This window comes from Pezoporus wallicus, unplaced genomic scaffold (genome assembly GCF_028554395.1).
Source record: "Pezoporus wallicus isolate ANWC-B61680 ecotype Strahan unplaced genomic scaffold, APGP_CSIRO_Pwel_v1 contig_360, whole genome shotgun sequence".
Classification (NCBI taxonomy): Eukaryota; Metazoa; Chordata; class Aves; order Psittaciformes; family Psittacidae; genus Pezoporus; species Pezoporus wallicus.
This window is the reverse complement of record NW_026640059.1, coordinates 4,792,648-4,809,997: the sequence shown is the minus strand read 5'-3', so window position 1 is coordinate 4,809,997 and position 17,350 is coordinate 4,792,648. Positions and strand designations below refer to the sequence as shown.

At 35.3% G+C, this 17,350-nt stretch overlaps 1 protein-coding gene across 1 annotated transcript in view; it reads left to right on the top strand.

Moving 5' to 3' along the window:
- DNER (delta/notch like EGF repeat containing) overlaps positions 1-17,350 on the top strand; it is a 125,576-nt gene that overhangs the window by 35,074 nt on the left and 73,152 nt on the right. Inside the window, exon 2 of the mRNA XM_057417119.1 lies at positions 14,204-14,500. Coding sequence (XP_057273102.1) covers positions 14,204-14,500 — 297 coding nt within the window. The remainder of the gene's footprint in view (positions 1-14,203; positions 14,501-17,350) is intronic.

Here is a 17,350-nt window from a genome sequence, read left to right as displayed (position 1 = left end):
AGTTCTGGTGTCCTCAACATAAAAAGGACATGGAACTGTTGGAACAAGTCCAGAGAAGGGCTATGAGGATGATCAGGGGACTGGAGCACCTCCCGTATGAAGACAGGCTGAGAAAGTTGTGGCTGTTCAGCCTGGAGAAGAGAAGGCTGCATGGAGACCTCATAGCAGCCTTCCAGTATCTGAAGGGGGCCTATAGGGATGCTGGGGAGGGACTCTTCATTAGGGACTGTAGTGATAGGACAAAGGGTAACAGGTTAAAACTTAAACAGGGGAAGTTTAGATTGGATATAAGGAGGAAATTCTTTCCTGTTAGGGTGGTGAGGCACTGGAATGGGTTGTCCAGGGAAGCTGTGAATGCTCCATCCCTGGCAGTGTTCAAGGCCAGGTTGGACAAAGCCTTGGGTGAGATTGTTTAGTGTGAGGTGTCCCTGCCCATGGAAAGGGGGTTGGAACTAGGTGATCTTAAGGTCCTTTCCAACCCTAACTATTCTATGATTCTACGATTATTTATGCAGGTGTTGGCACTTTGATTCAAAGCAGTATATTTTACTGCATGCTTTGTGTTAGGCTTTCTAGTCATCTGTTCCTTTGCTCCCTTTGATATGGCAAAAGCAGTAATGAGCAAAATAGTCTATCTGATTAAAGTGGGAATTTAATGTTTCATTTACTCTTTTTTGGTTTTGCTGTCACAGAAAGTCAGCGTTCTGGTAACGAGAGCATAAAAATAAAAGTAACTTCATGTGCTCCTGTATTTCTCCATTCTTGAGGTTTTAAGCACCATTTCCATACCATCTTCAAAAATTCACAATTTCTATTTTAATCTTTTAAAATGTGTATTTGGTTGTGGAATTCCAGGAGGTATTTAAAGACGATGCTTGAAACTTGAACAATTAAAAAAGAATAAATTTCTGGAGTTTCTCTTAGTCTAATGCAGAATGTTGGGATAATGAGTTGGTTGCATCCAAGAGAAATTGATCCTTCCTGATGAGCTTGTAATTAAGCAGCAGATTGTTTGAGCAGGGAGAGAAAATTATATGGATTTTGTAGACTTGCAAAGCAGACTTTAAGGTTGGAAAGGAGGGATGCTTTACCTTCAGCCATTTTTAGGGAGGAGAGTGGGTTTTGCAAACCTAAATATAGTAAGAAAGCTTCAGGACTGACTTGTAACCTAAGAATCTTAGTGTAGCCTGCACAATGGAAAAGTGATTTTGGTCACATGTTGTATTTCCAACCAACTGCACATCTTTTCTTTACACCTAGTAAAGTGGGTGCACATATGAAATTTCAGTGTCTGAGTGTTAATTGACTTCATTGTCCTTTCATTGTCAGAAGTAAACCATGAGTTAAAGAAGCTGACAGTGAGGACATATGAGAGAGTTTCTCCTGAAACAACTGTATGAACATTTGTATGGTGGCATCTTTCAAATAAGAGAATCAAGAGAGGTTTGGGGTACATTTGAATGTGTGTTCAAGGATTTGGACTCAGAGAGACAGTATCAAAACTGGACCTAGTAAATCAAATGCTACAGAAAACCAGGCAGTTCAGCATGTTTGTGAATATCCGTCATAACTGTATGGAAGATATCAGAGCTGTTGGCAGATTAATCCCCAATACCTATTAGGCAGGGTAACACTATTTTCTAGGATATTTATTTATCCTCTGATTCTGAGGCTTAGTTTCATTTTGCATCTTACACCCCTTTACTCAGGGATGCAAATATAAGTCAATGCCCATTGCTCATTAGTGGCTCTGTTCCAATGTATGTCAGATCATCAGTTGGATGAAATATGATAAAAACAGGAGGGTCTAAAAAATCTGTAGTCTTTAAGGCTGTAATTGGAATAGATGTCCCGTGATGGAACTGTAGCTATGATATGTATTTTAGCAATCACAGAGAAGTTATGGAAGATTTGGATAAGAAGCAGTAGTAGTGCTGGACAATTTCTAAGAAAGCTTTTTGGAAGGCGAGAAATAGACTGATTTTCGCAGAACAGGAGAGAAATGGGACTATATTGTTATCAGATTGTTTCTCTTGCAAACTAGTTTTTAATAGTTCTAAAACTTTTCTGCTCTGTGCCCTGCAACAGGTGTTTTTTTGGTATTCTTCCTACATATTTATCTTCTAAGTAAAAGTAATAATGAAAAGCATATATGGCATATGTGGATAAATAACATTTTTTTTTAATACTTGAGAATTCTTTTTCCTCTTTGTCTCTTTGGGCTAATATTTTGGAAAGTAGTGCTTGTGGTACTTTGCTTGTTTTTAATGCAAACATTTGAGATTCAATGAGTATTTTGCAGCTGAATGCTGAAGAACACATCTGTAGGTAGAGATTTTGGGTTAAAGGTACAGTACCAAGTTTAGCAAGTGGTTAGTGTTGACTCATTTTTTTGAAATGTTTGTATAATCTTATGCAAAATACTTGCATTCTTGTCTCCTTGCAGTACAAATCTATTTCTTAAACACTATAGCACTAGTGATATGACCCCTCTATTTTATCTGTAACTCAATGTCTTGTTATGATAAAAAAAAGAATTGTGAACCCTTTGTTCATTATCTTTAATATTAGTAAATCTGACTGATTCTGTGAAGAGATGTTTTGCTTAATTAATACTTCTTTCACTTGTATTGTAAAAATATGTTTTTGTCTCTCCTGGTCAGCTTCTCTTGGCTTCTTTTGATCTTGCTCTAGACTTTCTCCCCTGGTATTTATTTCCTATATTATAATTAAAATTAATTAAAATATTATTACTCAGAAAAATATTTTAATTGTGCCTTTAAGTAAAAAATAATTATAATTTCTGTAAGGCAAAAGGCATATGAATGGGAAGAGGTTTGCAGGGACTTTTGGTTAATCACATCATGGTTTTAAAATTTTCTTGACTTGCAGTGGAATCTTGAAGGAACACTGTACGTCTGAAAGGTTTCCTGGGAATAAGGAAAGAAAAACAGATAAGGGGAAAGAAATGGAAGAAAGAGAAATGAGGAAAAAAATGTTTATCACTTTTCACTGTCCATATTTTTGTTATCTTTTTAACTACTTATCTCAATTAAAATTTTTGAACCAACTAACAGTGAGGGAACAGAGAATAAAGACAGAATTTATACCATAATGAAGTGAGGTTGTGTTTCACCATTTTGCAAACATAGCATCAAGAATCTTATCCTATTCTCTTGCACTTTCTATCCTCAGAGGGAATAGCAGTTGTGTAGTGTCTTAAGATATCATGTAACCTGACAGAATAAGATATGTAGGATATGGCACAGCAGGGATTTAATGAGCCATTTTTTTGTCCATCACCAGAAACTTCCTTCAAGGCATATCCATAGCAGGGTTTGAAATTCTTATATTTATTCTCCCATTTTTCCTATATTATTTTAGAAGTTTGTTTTAGTGTAAGCATATTTGCTGAAGGTCAAGGACAAAATATTGGTGCAAGATGTGTTTTCGTAGTTTTCAATAATTTTAAAAATATCTGAGTTTTATCAAAAGTTACTGTCTAATCGCATTAAGTAAATAGATGCATGCGCAAATTGAATTTTATGTTGAGTGCAATGGGTCCCCAGAGATACACTTTTGTGCAAAATGTACTATACTGTTTTGCTATTTGTAGACTGTTTGGCTGCATGTTCAAATGTTTCCTGCGTCACCATCTTTCAATACAGTTTCAATAGGAAAAGTAGCATCTTTAATATTGTGACTAATGCTTATTATCAGAGCTAAGCACCATGAGCAACACTATGCAAGTGCCTTACTAATGCGTGTGACCTGAGGCAATATGCTAACCCCAGAAATAATCTAGAATTCTTTCATAGTAGCAGGAAGTATTCCCTTGAATTCTTGTAGCTGTTTCAAAAGAAGGAAAGTGCTTCAGCTTCTAAAACCCTGATAATCTGGAGGAAAAGAATATCCATAAATAAACACTTCTTACTTCTGGAGTGCTATCACTCTTGTGTCTTTCTACCCATGATATCACTAATCAGTATGGGAGAGTACCTTTCAGAAGCCCTGATGTTTGTCACCAAAAAAGAATGTTTTAAGACTTAATGGACTCTTGCAAAAAAAAAAAAAAAGATTAAATATACAAGGATGCATATGGGACTCTTAACTAATGAAAGGCTGCTGAAGCTGTCTGCAGGAAATAGAATTCTGCTGCTATTGCCTTTGTATTCAATACAAAGCTTCCCAGCATGACTGTGATCAGATCTGCAAATCTTTACTCTCCTGATTTGTGTGGGTAACTGCCATTGTGTATTGTACATGTGTGCAGGAGATGTGCAGAACCTCTGAGGGTCTGTTTCTAAACCAATAAAAGCAATCAATTTTGTCCTTGAATAAAGTAATGTGTCATAAAGATAGGAAATGCCATACAGTGACAAAACAAATGAGGATCATTGTAAGAATTTGTTTTAATATTTTGATCAGTGTGATGAACGGACCAGAGAAAAAAGCTGGTATTGTCACTATACCAGTGTATAAATCCAAGATATTCCCACATCTCCAGTACTCTCTCTCCACCTCAAAATTACTGAATGATAGCAAGCCATAGATAAGAACTTCTTAATATCTATGACTTTTCTTGTTCACCTCTTTTCCAAACACAGCTGTGACAGTAGTCTCAATTATCATGAATGATGTGAAGAAGAGAGTTTATCACAGGATAAGGAGTAAGGACATAATAAAATTACTGAACAGAAAATTTAAATCAGGTTAAAAGAATATTTCCTCATTCAGCACAGAAATTCTACAGCTTAGTTGTTGTCACAGAATTTTTTTAGATGCCATGAAGTATTGCTGAGTTCAGAAAATGGTAACTCTAATTCATAGCATCAAAACATGAAGGGACCTGGCCAATAAACATAAATTAGTTTTGGAATTATTAGCTAAAACAGTGGGTTGGAAGTCATTCAAAGACAGTAATAAAGCATTTAGAGAAGTAAAAAATATGGGCGATGACCACTGACATAAGCTTCAAATTTTCTGGATACAGACTTATTCATGAGGGTAAACCATGAAAAGGGAAATTTGTAAGATTGAGAGAAACTGTAGAATGGTATTGCTTCAAAAAATACTCTTATTTCTAGAGTTTATATGGGACAGCAAAATGACAGCATGCATACAGTGTAGTTTGACAGGTATAAGGTCATTCGATATCTGACCTCATGCACAATTAATAGGATTGCTTATTTAGGTCACAGCCCTACTTTCTACAGCGCTAGAAAAATGGGCTGTAAAGTTTTGTATCTGATTTTGTAAATGCCAGTGTTTAGGCCAATGGAAAAAGAAACTTAGGCAAAAACACCCTTATAATCATTTATACCCTAAAAGGTCAGGGCCCCTTCATTTGTACCATTTCATCTAGAGCTGGCACAAATCCTGTAATGCATTTCAGGAACTGTTCATTAATGTTGTAATGCATTTGGTAACAATTGTGATCTTTAGGGCAGATTTAAAATTACAGATGATGTGTTTATTGCTGGGCGCTAGTTTACTGAAACTTGAATAATCTTACCATTTATTTCTACATGTGCCTTTCATCATGTTGAACAATGAATATGCATGACATCCTGGAGACATCAGTAAGATCTTACAATAAACAACTTTCTGCTTGTTATCTTTGATGTGACAGAATACAAAAAAATAGTAAACATACTGAGGATTAATTATCCTATTTGTAATGACAGACTCCGTGTAACTTGGTGCAGGGCAGCTGAGACTGCATGCCACTGTCCCAGAGAGGTTGGTTAAACACCACATTTCTATTTCCCTAGACCTAGAGATTTTTGAGGTAGTTTCCTCTTTGAATTGTCCTATCATGAAGGCACAGTTCTCTGCACTAAAGAAATTAAAAGTTTGTGTATATAACTAGAAGTTGTGAAAATGATTGAGAAGCTGAAATTAGAAGAAAATTATCAAAACCTGATATTAGAAATATTGTATTTATAGAAGCTAGAAAGATAAAACCCTGAACAATTATTATTGTATCTGACATGAAAAAATGATCATCCAGCTTATTTTAAGAGAAATCTTTGAAGGTCTTTTGGGTCACAAAATAAATTTTAAAACTAGTCCCCTATAGGTTTTTCTACTGACTGGGCAAACCAGCTATTTCAGATGAGGTTAAAAGAAAAATTGCCTCTAACCACTGAATAAAAAGACCTATTTTATGCATCTGAAGACTGGCTCATTCTCTAGTTATAGGCATATGTTGCTGTTATCATACCTTAACAAGTTAGCGTGTTAGCTGCCATGAAGTAACTGAGTTCGCTCTTAGCCTGTCATAAAATGTGAGATAAAGCGTAGTTTGAACTGCTTTCACAGAGCAAAAATCACAGGGGCAGAAAGCGTGACGACGGGAATGAGTGTCAACACGCGTGAGTGATGATGTTTAAGCAAGGAGAAGCAGAGAAAATTTGGGCTTTTATCTCTGTTTCCAGCATTGTTCAAATATTTAATCCAATTATTTCTTGCAGTAAAATGATATTCTTCAGGATTAGGAACTGGATGTTGATTTGAAACTCTTTGAACATTGCTTTTTATGTGCAGGCAGGTGCTTTGTTATGAGATAAAGGCTTCTATACTGTCTCTGACTGTGTCTTAAAAGAAAAAATCATTTGTGACAAGAAATCTGTTTAGGTTCCTAATCCACACAGGAAGGCTGTGAGTCCTTGTCTGCTGTAACAACTAGAGAAATGAAGGCAACTACTTCACACTGGCATCCCTTTTCACTGGATCTCTTTAGATGTCAGTTCTGCTCCGTGTGTTAAGTACCTGATGTGTAACCCCCAATAACCCTATGAAAAATGTAGGTGAGTCTTGGAATTCTAATCCTGAGCCTAAATTATTAAAATTAAGTATATATTAATAAATACAGGAAAGTGTTTTTAAAATAGAGATTGAGGGGTGTAGCTTAATCCAACACAGCAATACAGAGAAGACCTAGTGAGAGAACGCATTTGTGTCTTCACAGTTTTTTTCATCTTTCAGTATTTCTCCAACTAACCAATATTTTAACTGTTGATATGGCAGGATGTTTAAGTATGAGAAGTAAGAAAATATCAGGGGTATACATATCTGTGGTTTACTGTGGTGTCAGTAGTACTGCACAGAGTGCAGTGATGTTGGTTGTAATGCTGACCATTTGAAAGTACTAGAGGACCTGTGTAAATGGTTGTCTATTTGGGCAGGTGCATAAGCACTTTATCGATTCCTGAATGTCTCAGCTGGTGAAAAGTCTCCTTTCTGATGTTTTGTGGCTTGAAATTATAATGACTTCTTTCCAAACTCCCCAAACTTTAACTGGTGTGTTTTTTGGTATTTGATTTGGAAGATGTGACATCAGTGGTCTGCTGAGTATATCATATTGTCTAGATACCTTGTGGTTGTGTTTATTATCTTTTCCTGTTTTCAAAGCCTCTTGTGGGCAAACAGCTGTGAGAGTAGCCAATTGTCACATCTATCGAGTTTTTCAGGGTTTCATGTGGTGTTGATGGTTCAACTGCATAGTTTTATTGCACAGCTCACTGAGTTATTCAGTCCTTGTTACAAGATCTGTGTGTCTGTTTTGCTGTATCTTATCTAGAAAATATCTGAAGCCTCAGACTTCTAAATCAAGAAATGTCATGAGTACTTGAACTAATGAAGTCTTGTTTTATATGAATTTGTGTCTTGAGGTTGATTGATGTTGACGCTAAAGAATGTGAAAATGCTGCTGTTGTTGCTGTTGAACTTTTCTACAACCACTATGTCTTGTAACTAGCTTGCTATGTAATAATGCGTGAACTTCGCTGTGGTCTTTTTTCCAGTTAGAGCAGTTATACAGGCTTGATCCTCTATCTGGTTGCTTGTTCATGCAGTGGAAGTGAAAGAAGCTTAATTATTTTTGAGATCTCTGGAAAAATACCAAAAATGGTTCGTTCACTGCAGTCAGTATTTGTAAGGGTGAACAGACACACAGACTGTGTGATACTCGGTATACATGAGTAGAGGCTATAGTGTGCTGTTGGTTTATAAACAGATGAAAATTTAGGAATTCAAGATATTCCTAATTTCAGTAGAATAAGTAATTTCTTTAGTCAGTTTAGAAAATCCCAGTAGTGGATTATTTGGGATTTTTTGTTCAGATCAAAGTTATTTCAACTGTATTTCTCTCCCTAGGCGAGTCATGATCTCACCATAACTCAGAGCATTCATGGCAGAACTTTAAGATTTTGAAGTAATATTTTTAGCCTTGGATCAGAGTGTGACCCAAATGCTTAATTTAAAATTTGAATTCATTTGAGTTACTTAATCTTTTGTTTAAAAAGATTTTAAAATCCTTTGCATGTGAGTTGAAACATTTGCCTTTTTTTTTTTTTCTCTTTTTAATAGAATGCTACCTGTGATTATTCTTAGGTCAGTTAATGACTTCTAGAATAAAATAAGGGAGTTTATTTACTTCATTTCAGTTTTGCACAAGTGTGTGTTAGAAAGTAGCAGAAGTTCATTCTAGAAATAAAAATATTATGAATTTTCCTATCATTACATATCTTAATGTCCTATCATAAAAATATTTTGTGCACCCTACTGTTGCTCAAGAAAAAATACTTCTAAAAAGGGAAAACAATATTAAGAATAAAGACACTGTTGGCAATTCTTTCTCTGTGTGATATTTTCATACTGAAATAATAGGATACGATCTGAACAGATGTATTGTGTTACTGTAACAAATTTAATGGTTTGTCTTCGAAATTATCCCCTAGCTTTACCAGCAGTAATCAGAGTGACACTAGGGTCCCATTTAACAGTTGTAATGTTGGTTGCCAGCCCTTGCTGAGAGCAACATAAGATGATGTTCTGGTAAAAAACCTCAATTCTAATCTTTTTAGATCCTCTTTGATATGTAGTTGACCTGTCTTCAGGATGGATATTCTGACTTCATTTTGTTTTTTAAAAGCATTTTTGCTAAGTACGGGTATTGCTGAGAAACACAATAAGTTGACTTGTCTACTTGAAATGTGATATTAAATCCACTATATCTAGGCAAATAGCCAACAGTCTGAATGGCTATTCCCAACAGGATAAAGGAAAATAATAATAATACCCCAAAACTGATGAGAAAAGCTGAAAAAAACCTGTAAAGTGATTCTCAATAATTATTCATGTACATGCTTATACATAGCAATAATCTGTGGTTAGTGTGAAATAGATATTTCACTTTTGTTGAGGGAAAAGTGATATCCATTTATTTTGTAGTTATTTCAGTATGCCTTGAGGTAAGAATGTGCCTGAGGATAGGCAGAGCAAAGCAGATGTGTGGTAACTTATTATGCAAGGTTAACTTAGCCATTTGCCAGAGCTCGGTTTTTAAAATATATCCTGCTTTTCAAAATTTGAATTGTTATTTTTGCTGGTTTTTCAAACAGATTTGGGCAGCCATGCTTTTGTTCTCAATTAAACAGACAATTTCTTTAGGCATTTTTTTGCTGCTTCACTGAAGTAAGGAAAATGCTCTCTATCCATTTATTACATTCACTGGCAGTTTCATTACTCTGATTATTCAAAACTCATACAGTGAGAATAGCAGCATGGAAGCAATCCAAAATACTTGTGGTTAATGGTGTTTCAAAGAATCATTCTCTGAATTATCTGATAAAAGTTGCACTTCTTTATTAGATTTATTGATGTCATTTTTGATGGGTTGGGGGCATTGAATGGAATTGCTAAAGGAAAACAGTAGATGTTTACTTCTAGAAAAAAGTCGCTTACATTGTAGTTTTGGTATAATACAGTTCTTGGCATTACCCTCTGAACCTTGATTAATTCCAATTCTTTGTTGCAGCTTGTAGTTAGTTTCTCAGAACTGAAACTCGTGTAGCTGCCATATGAATGTTTTATGTAATATAAAAATGTTTTGTCCTGCTTAGATTGTTTTGAGGGATGGAAAAGAAAGCCCTGATTGCTATGGTTTCCAGGACCTCATATGTTGCTTAAGTCCCACTGCGTCACAAGACAGTCTTTTCCCAAAATAGAAGAAAATGCGTTTATTCCATATACTCATCTCAGTGCTTTTTCTGTGGATGCTTTATAGAACATCTGTTTGCTTTTTTTCTATTTAAATTCATCTTGTTTTCCTGTCATTCATTTCCTAGTTTGCATTAATATTTAGTGTGTGATTGAATCGGATTTAAAATTTCACAGTGTGAGGGATTGAACAAGGCTGAATTTAATAATTTGAGCATAGTTAAACCATTCTTACATTTCTAGATAATCTTTATTGCCACTGCTATGTAAAAGATTTACATCTATCTCTTTGTCATAAAGTAATGCATGTGCAAAGATAATATATTTCAGATGTGCTTATAAGAAAAAACTTTATTTTCTACTTACTGTATTAAAACCAAACTGATAATATTTTAGACTGTAGATTTTAATTATTTTATTTCTAAAGTATTCAGAAATTGATAATTTTTAGTGTATTGTTCATAACTTGAAACTGGTGTGTCTGTTCCTTTCTCTCTGATGATCATAGTTGTCTGCTTTTGTATTGGGAAATTTCTTCAGAAATGTAGGTGGAAAGCCAGTGTTATTGATTTAAATTTCTCCTAAGATCTGTTTTTTACCAAAACACATGAAGGAACTAGTTGTCTAAACAGCAATCAGCTAAAGAAACTTCACATGACACTTCACAGATGACCTTAAGGTCCTTTCCAATCCTAACTATTCTATGATTCTATATTTGAAAACCACAACATTTTACCCTGTAACTGGAAAAATTATTTCAGGGAGCCACTGAGGAGCCATTCAAAACTTTTGGACTATGTCAGCTTTTAATGAAGGCTACTTCAGAGGTTTTGAGTGGTACCCTACATATGTAAAATACCAGAGCCTTCAAATTTTTTGAGGAAGCTTCTCTTTGTTAACTGGTTGACATTCACTATGTAGAATGGTTTTAAACAATCTGCTGAATTCCTAATATGAGGACTGGCTTTACTCTGTTTTTTTTCTGTATTTTAACAAAGTCCAAAGCTGGTATAATGCTGTCTGACTGTAGGCAACAGCAATAAATCTGACCCAAAAGTCAGTTTTGTACTAACACACTTAAGAGGAGAGCCATAGGTGGACAACAGGTTTTGCACAGTGTTTAAGAGCTTATTTACAGCCTTCTATCTAGGCTTGCCATTCTATTTTTTGAAGCTCTCTGGGGGAATCTATTTGGACTGTCTCCAGGTTGAACAAGTAGAACCACTCTGAAGAGATGCTGAATGAACATAAAATATGACAAATTAGCGTCACCACAAGGAGTTCCAGCAGAAAGATTGTCTTTCCACTTGCAGAAGTCTGGCAGATTTACATCTTGCTATATTTTATCTTAAACTAAAAATTTAAAAACATTTGGACTTCCTGGCAAACAATCCATGTTTGTGAGTGTGATTCTTAATCAAGCCTAGTGTTTATACCAAATTTAGTCCACCTTTGGAAAATTAACTGCAATATGAAGTGCACCTTAGACTGAATCTATTTTAGGATCTTATTGGAAAAATGCTCCAAAGATTACAACTGTCCAGGCATCTGGAATAGTAATTGTATGCAAATATATTTTATGATTTTTAGCTCAACTTTATCAGCTGAAACTGCTGACTGTACCTATTTAGTCACTGAATGTATTAGGAAAACACAGGCTATTAAATGGAGACACTGTGATGAAAACAAGAGACCTAGATACTGTATATACTTTCTTAATCAAGATTATTGAAATTCTACACCTAAATATAATCTAGAATTTTTTAGTAATAAAAATATTGTGTTTGTCAAGATGTTTCGCAGAGCCCTTGCTAACCATTCCGGCTTACCTCGGAGAGGACTAGAAGAACCACAGAAACATCACAACCAACAGAGATTAATCAATTTTATTTCCTCATCTCTTTTTAGCTGCTAATTAAAGTGAACTTTCTGTAGTTCAACAGAAAACTTTCATGCACAAAGGACATTGCATTGTTTTGATAGGCTTACTGAAAGAAAAATGAGCTTTAGAATTAATAGTAACTAAGAAAAGGGAATGATAAGTTAAAATCCTGTGAGGTACTGCATAAAACAAAATTCTGAGTGCATCACTGAAGTTCTGCATCTACACTCATCTTTTTTTTATTCTTCATCTAAATCAAACAGCCTTAATTATTTTCACTTCCTCTGTGTGTGGAAGTTTAGTGGTGATTCATGGGGAGCAGTAAGCAGTGCTTTTCACAAAACACATCTTTTTCCAGTCAGATGAGCTCAAAACAGTTTACAGCAAGTAACATGTATCACAGAACACTTTTTATTATCTTGCTTGTAAAGCGAATGGTTGTATTCACTAAAGGGAAAAAACGCTCTTTATTTTTGAAAAGAATAACCTTCACATTTTAGGTGTGAGGAGAACAATTATATTTCCTCCCAATAGAATAAATGCTGATTTATTAACAAAAATGAGTTACATGAATTTGGATTAATTGTGAAAGAGTGAATAAAGAGCTTATCCAAAAATAGGATAGTTGCATGTCTTTGAAACTCAGATCTAATCCAAGCAGCAAGAACATGAAAAGCTGTTGCAAAAATTTTTTGAACCGGGCTTTGTTTACACATCAACACTTTTTATCTTCAACACTTTTAGAGGCAGAATGAGAACTTACGTATTCTGCTGATTTGCAGGAGGAAGAGACAGTCAGCATTAACTGTCTCCGAAGTTAACTTTCATAATAATGTTTCTTCTGTTTCTGTCAAAAAATGTTACAGAGGTTGGGGTATACAAAAATTCAGCCAAAGAAAGAGTTCTGGCTGAGGTCAATAATGGTACTGTTTTACATAAGAAAGTGTAATAATAGGATTTGGGTATTACTGACACCAGGCTTTTGAACTGATGGAAAGGTAAAATTTATAGTGTAGAGCCAGTGCTTATGTAATTCTATGATAATTGAAACAAATGTTTAATAATAAAAAACTGTGCTGTCTTCCAGAGAAATATAATAAGAAGCATTGCTTATGAAGGGAAGGGCTGGAATATTGTACAGGGGAGAACTAGTAACCTTTAGGAGTGCAGCACTTGGGTGAAACTTGTGTTTAAAGACTGAGAAAATGTCTGTTTCCAGTTATGGGTTCTCACTTCGATGTGAAGACAAATCAAGGGAACTGCCTGGCTGTCTCAGTTGGTCAAATGGCAACAGTGAGTCAGCAGTGTGATCTAGCTCTGACTAAGGCAAACATATCTTAAGTAATATCAAGGAAGCTATTTCTAGGACAAACAAAAGTTTGTCCTAGATGCATTTACAAAAGTCAGTGCTAAACTTTGGAGTTCAGGGTGCGAAAATGAACACATGAATGGAGGGCTTATCCTCTATAAGGAGAAAGCATGACTTATCTAGTCTATGAGAAGAAACTTGAGAGGAGTTTGTAGATGTAGTCTGTAAGTACATTATAGATATCAGCACAAAAGAGGGAAAAAACATTTAATATGAAAATAAATGATAACATAAGAAACTGAGTACAAACTAGCTGTAGAATAATTTAAGCCAGAAACTGGAAAAAGGCAAGCAAACCTAGGACAGGATTTTTCCTACATCACTGAGCTCAGTCTTGTCATTTGCTATTACAAATGCTGTTTTAAAAATAAACACATTTTTGCCCCAACTTCCTAACTTTCCTAGAAAGTTTTCAGCATTAGAATGAATCAGATTCTGAAACTGATGTCCACTGAAGAAAGTGCGGGTGAAAGGCCAAGCTGTTTTAAAATGGACAGTGAGTCCACAAATAAGATTGCATGATGACAACACAGAGCTGCTCCATGACCCAATGATCTGTAGGTGTTCTGTGCCACGTCCTTATCTCTGTTACTGCATTATATTTCTAGATGCTTATTGTTTTCCCTGGATAGGTTACTCTTTTAGTACTGTTTCTGAAAATTGCTGATTATCAACAGTGTCGGTGTTCCTTCTTTGTGTTTATCCCTTTGCTTGGATGTGTCAACAGTGAATTAGCATTAAATGGTCTGAGAAAAGTGAGTAATATGGATTAATATTCTTCTGTAATCCTTTGAAATTCCTTCAAAATACATCAAAGATGAGCTTGGTTCATAAATACGTTTAGAAGACAAATACAGGAGGGGAAAGAATCTTTTTTTTATCATCTTTGTAAAGGTTAGACATAAATCCCGTATATGCAGTAACTGACCTACATATGTTTTTCCCAGTTTGTTTCAGATCCTTGTGCCAGCAACCCCTGTCACCATGGTAACTGCAGCACTAACGGTGATGGCTACCTCTGTCTTTGTAGTGAAGGCTATGAGGGAACAAACTGTGAACACTTAATCCACAGCCTTCCAGTCTCTGAACGGACAGAGCTGACATCACCAGAACACAGCAGAGTAGTCTCATCCACGCTGGAACCTGACATTGTTCTTCCTCGTTCAAAAGCAACTGTGACGTTACCTACATGGCAGCCAAAAGCCGGACAAAAAGTTGTAGATCTGAAATGGGATGAAACAGAGGTGAGAACATTCTGTCTAAATAAAAATGCACAGGAAAGAACTTTTGTTATCATTGTTGGATGTCATTTGTGCATGACTTCACTGATATTTACATGAGAGGACTGAAGATATGATACCTGCCCTGAGTTAATATGCTAGTAAAATTAAATGCAAACAAATTTGATACTTGTTAAGAGCAATAGAGTAAAGTTGGCCAACATGTTGTATTGGGTATTTTTTTTGGAATGAGATAATATTCTTCTAGTCATTTGCATGACAACATATCTCCAAATATTAAATAAATTTTTTTGTCTTTGTTTTTGTTTAGATCAACTCAGTACCAAACTATTGTGCCGAAGAAATGTAATTTCAGTAGGCAAAGAATTAAAATCTTTGCGATGTCTTTTTCTTAAGGAAAAATGCATTGTAAAGTAATTTCATTTCAGTTTCTTCAGGAATAACTAGGCAAAATGTCTGTTGTATCTGTGTATGTAGTGTTTCAAGGAGTGTGATTCTTCTGAGGTGTTTGCACACACCAGATAACACGAAAGGAGTTTAATCCTGGAAAAAGTGTATTTTTTCATAATTCTTTGCTAGTCCAAATTTGGTCATGTTTTTAGTGAAACATCTAAAACAAATTTTGAAAGTAAAAAAAAACAACTATGTAAAATATTTGTTTCATGTTATGATTCACAAGTTATATCTGAGGCAAGAGTAGTTATAGAGCTGTTTCCCATTTGAGTGGGACTTCTGGTGGGCAGTGTCTGGAGAACAGAGCTTTGTTTCTTGGAATTCCATTTCCCATACCTATTATTTTACAGTAGAGCATATGTTGGGCACAAAGTATGGAGTTTGGAGAAAGCACTGAAGCAGAAAAAATGATCTGCTTTTGTTACTTAGTTTCAGCTCAGGGTTGTCTCTGCATGGGTGCTCCATATGTCCTGATCAATTAAGGGTATGCTCTTCTCTGTACCGGATTTCCCTCGTGTCTTTCTCAATCTGTGCTCTGGTATTGTGTAAGTAACATTTCTGCCTGGTTTGCATTTTAGGTAGATTCACTAAGCATTTTGGCCAAGCAGATCATTCACAAGGGGGTATTTTAGTAGCTGAAACTCACCCTTCTGTATGTCTTCTGTTACCTGAGAAATAGATACAGGTTATCAATTGCATTATTAACATAAATGTGGAAATTACTTCTTACCCTATTATGAAATTACTTGTGTTGATATGTTTTTAATATATTGTGATGGGTCTTTTTCACACTTTCTAGTGTAGCATGATGACCTTCTGTTCTTTAGAATTCACAATGAGGTGCTTATCCAAAAGAAAGGTTTCAGTTACTAATTCAAGACATTGTCTCTGATCTGTATTAAAGACAGTTGATTTGCCTGAATGTCTGTATTCCAAAACCTCTCTGGTGGAGATTTCAAGACTAAAATGTATTAAGCAGGAAAATACTACTTTTTCTCGTAGCTTTAAAAGCTTTGCAGCGCTTAATCCTTTCTTGCACTCTTAAAAGGGAAAAATTAAATAGCTAGGTTTTATATTACAAAACATCTACTGTTTTGATCTTCCTTGAGATTTGGGGGTAACAATTAGGCTGCTGTTATTATTTTTTTATTAATCTTCCAAGTCAGCCTGTTCAACTTTATAAAATGCTGATATTGCAACTAAACTGATGTTCTCCATACTCTTTAACCTGTCTGCTCTCTCCAAATGAAAGCTCTCAGTATCTTGCAAAGATGAAGTTTCCACAGAAGCTTTTCCACGAAGTTTTGGGAACTCAAAAAATGAACACCTGAGAAAGTAAACAAAGAGAGGCATGATGTATGGTTACAGTCAGACATTTTTTTTTCTGCATTTCTTAAATATTAGGGATATACTTGCAAGTGCTTGCTTGACTGAGTGTTCTCAGTAATATCTGCACCAGTAGACAGCATAGAGATGTCTTTAGATAGTTTCATTTCTTGGAGATCACTTGTTACAAATGAGTTTTTTCCTGATATGCAGATTAAGGGCTACAAACACAGATCACTGAGAGAAAAATATTTTCTGTCGGTTTCTTTAAGGAATTTATCTTTGGAATTTATCTTTGTGCTCACCTGTTGAAAGAGAACTTTTCTTCCTACTTGAGGCAACTAACTTGTTCCACTTGCAAGAGATATGACGAGCAATCCACATTTTCCCAGTTCAGTGATCTTTCGTCTTAGTGTAGAAAAGATTTCTAATAACCAATAATAGAAGAAAAAGAAACCATCTCATTAATCCTGCTCAACTAACAGAACAAACAAAGGTTTCTGTGTGCAAAATTAACTGTAAGAATAGAAGTAGTGTACTCTTATATAATACTTTCCCCTAATAGCTCTCTTTTTTTTTTCTTTTCCAAAGAAAATCAGTAGTATTATTCACATTTTACAAATGGAGATGCTGAGGTACAGAGCAGCAAAGTGATTTACCAGGTGTACAGTCAGGAGTTAGAATGCTAAGCATGTGAGTCCTAGTCTAACTTCTATTTATACTGCAACACTACTACTCAGATTCAAGCTTTTGGAACTAGTGATTAAAGGCTACAATAAACTTGTAATTCCCCTTGCAATGGGGAAAACATTTGTTTTATGTTTTCTTAGTAAATTGTAAGCCTTTACAAGGAGAATGGCTGGGTCTGGTGGAAAATTCTGAGAGTGCTTCTGCTCTGCAGCAGTGGCATGTGCTTAAGGAATAATTTGGCCTGAAACAGAGACCTTTGAATCTTTGACTGCTTTGTGTGTTGCTAAATGCTTGCACGTTTTTGCCAAAGTATGCTATAGGTGCAGAGGGAGGCTGAGAATCCATTTGAAGTTGCTAAATACATAGAAATGCTATCCTTCAAAA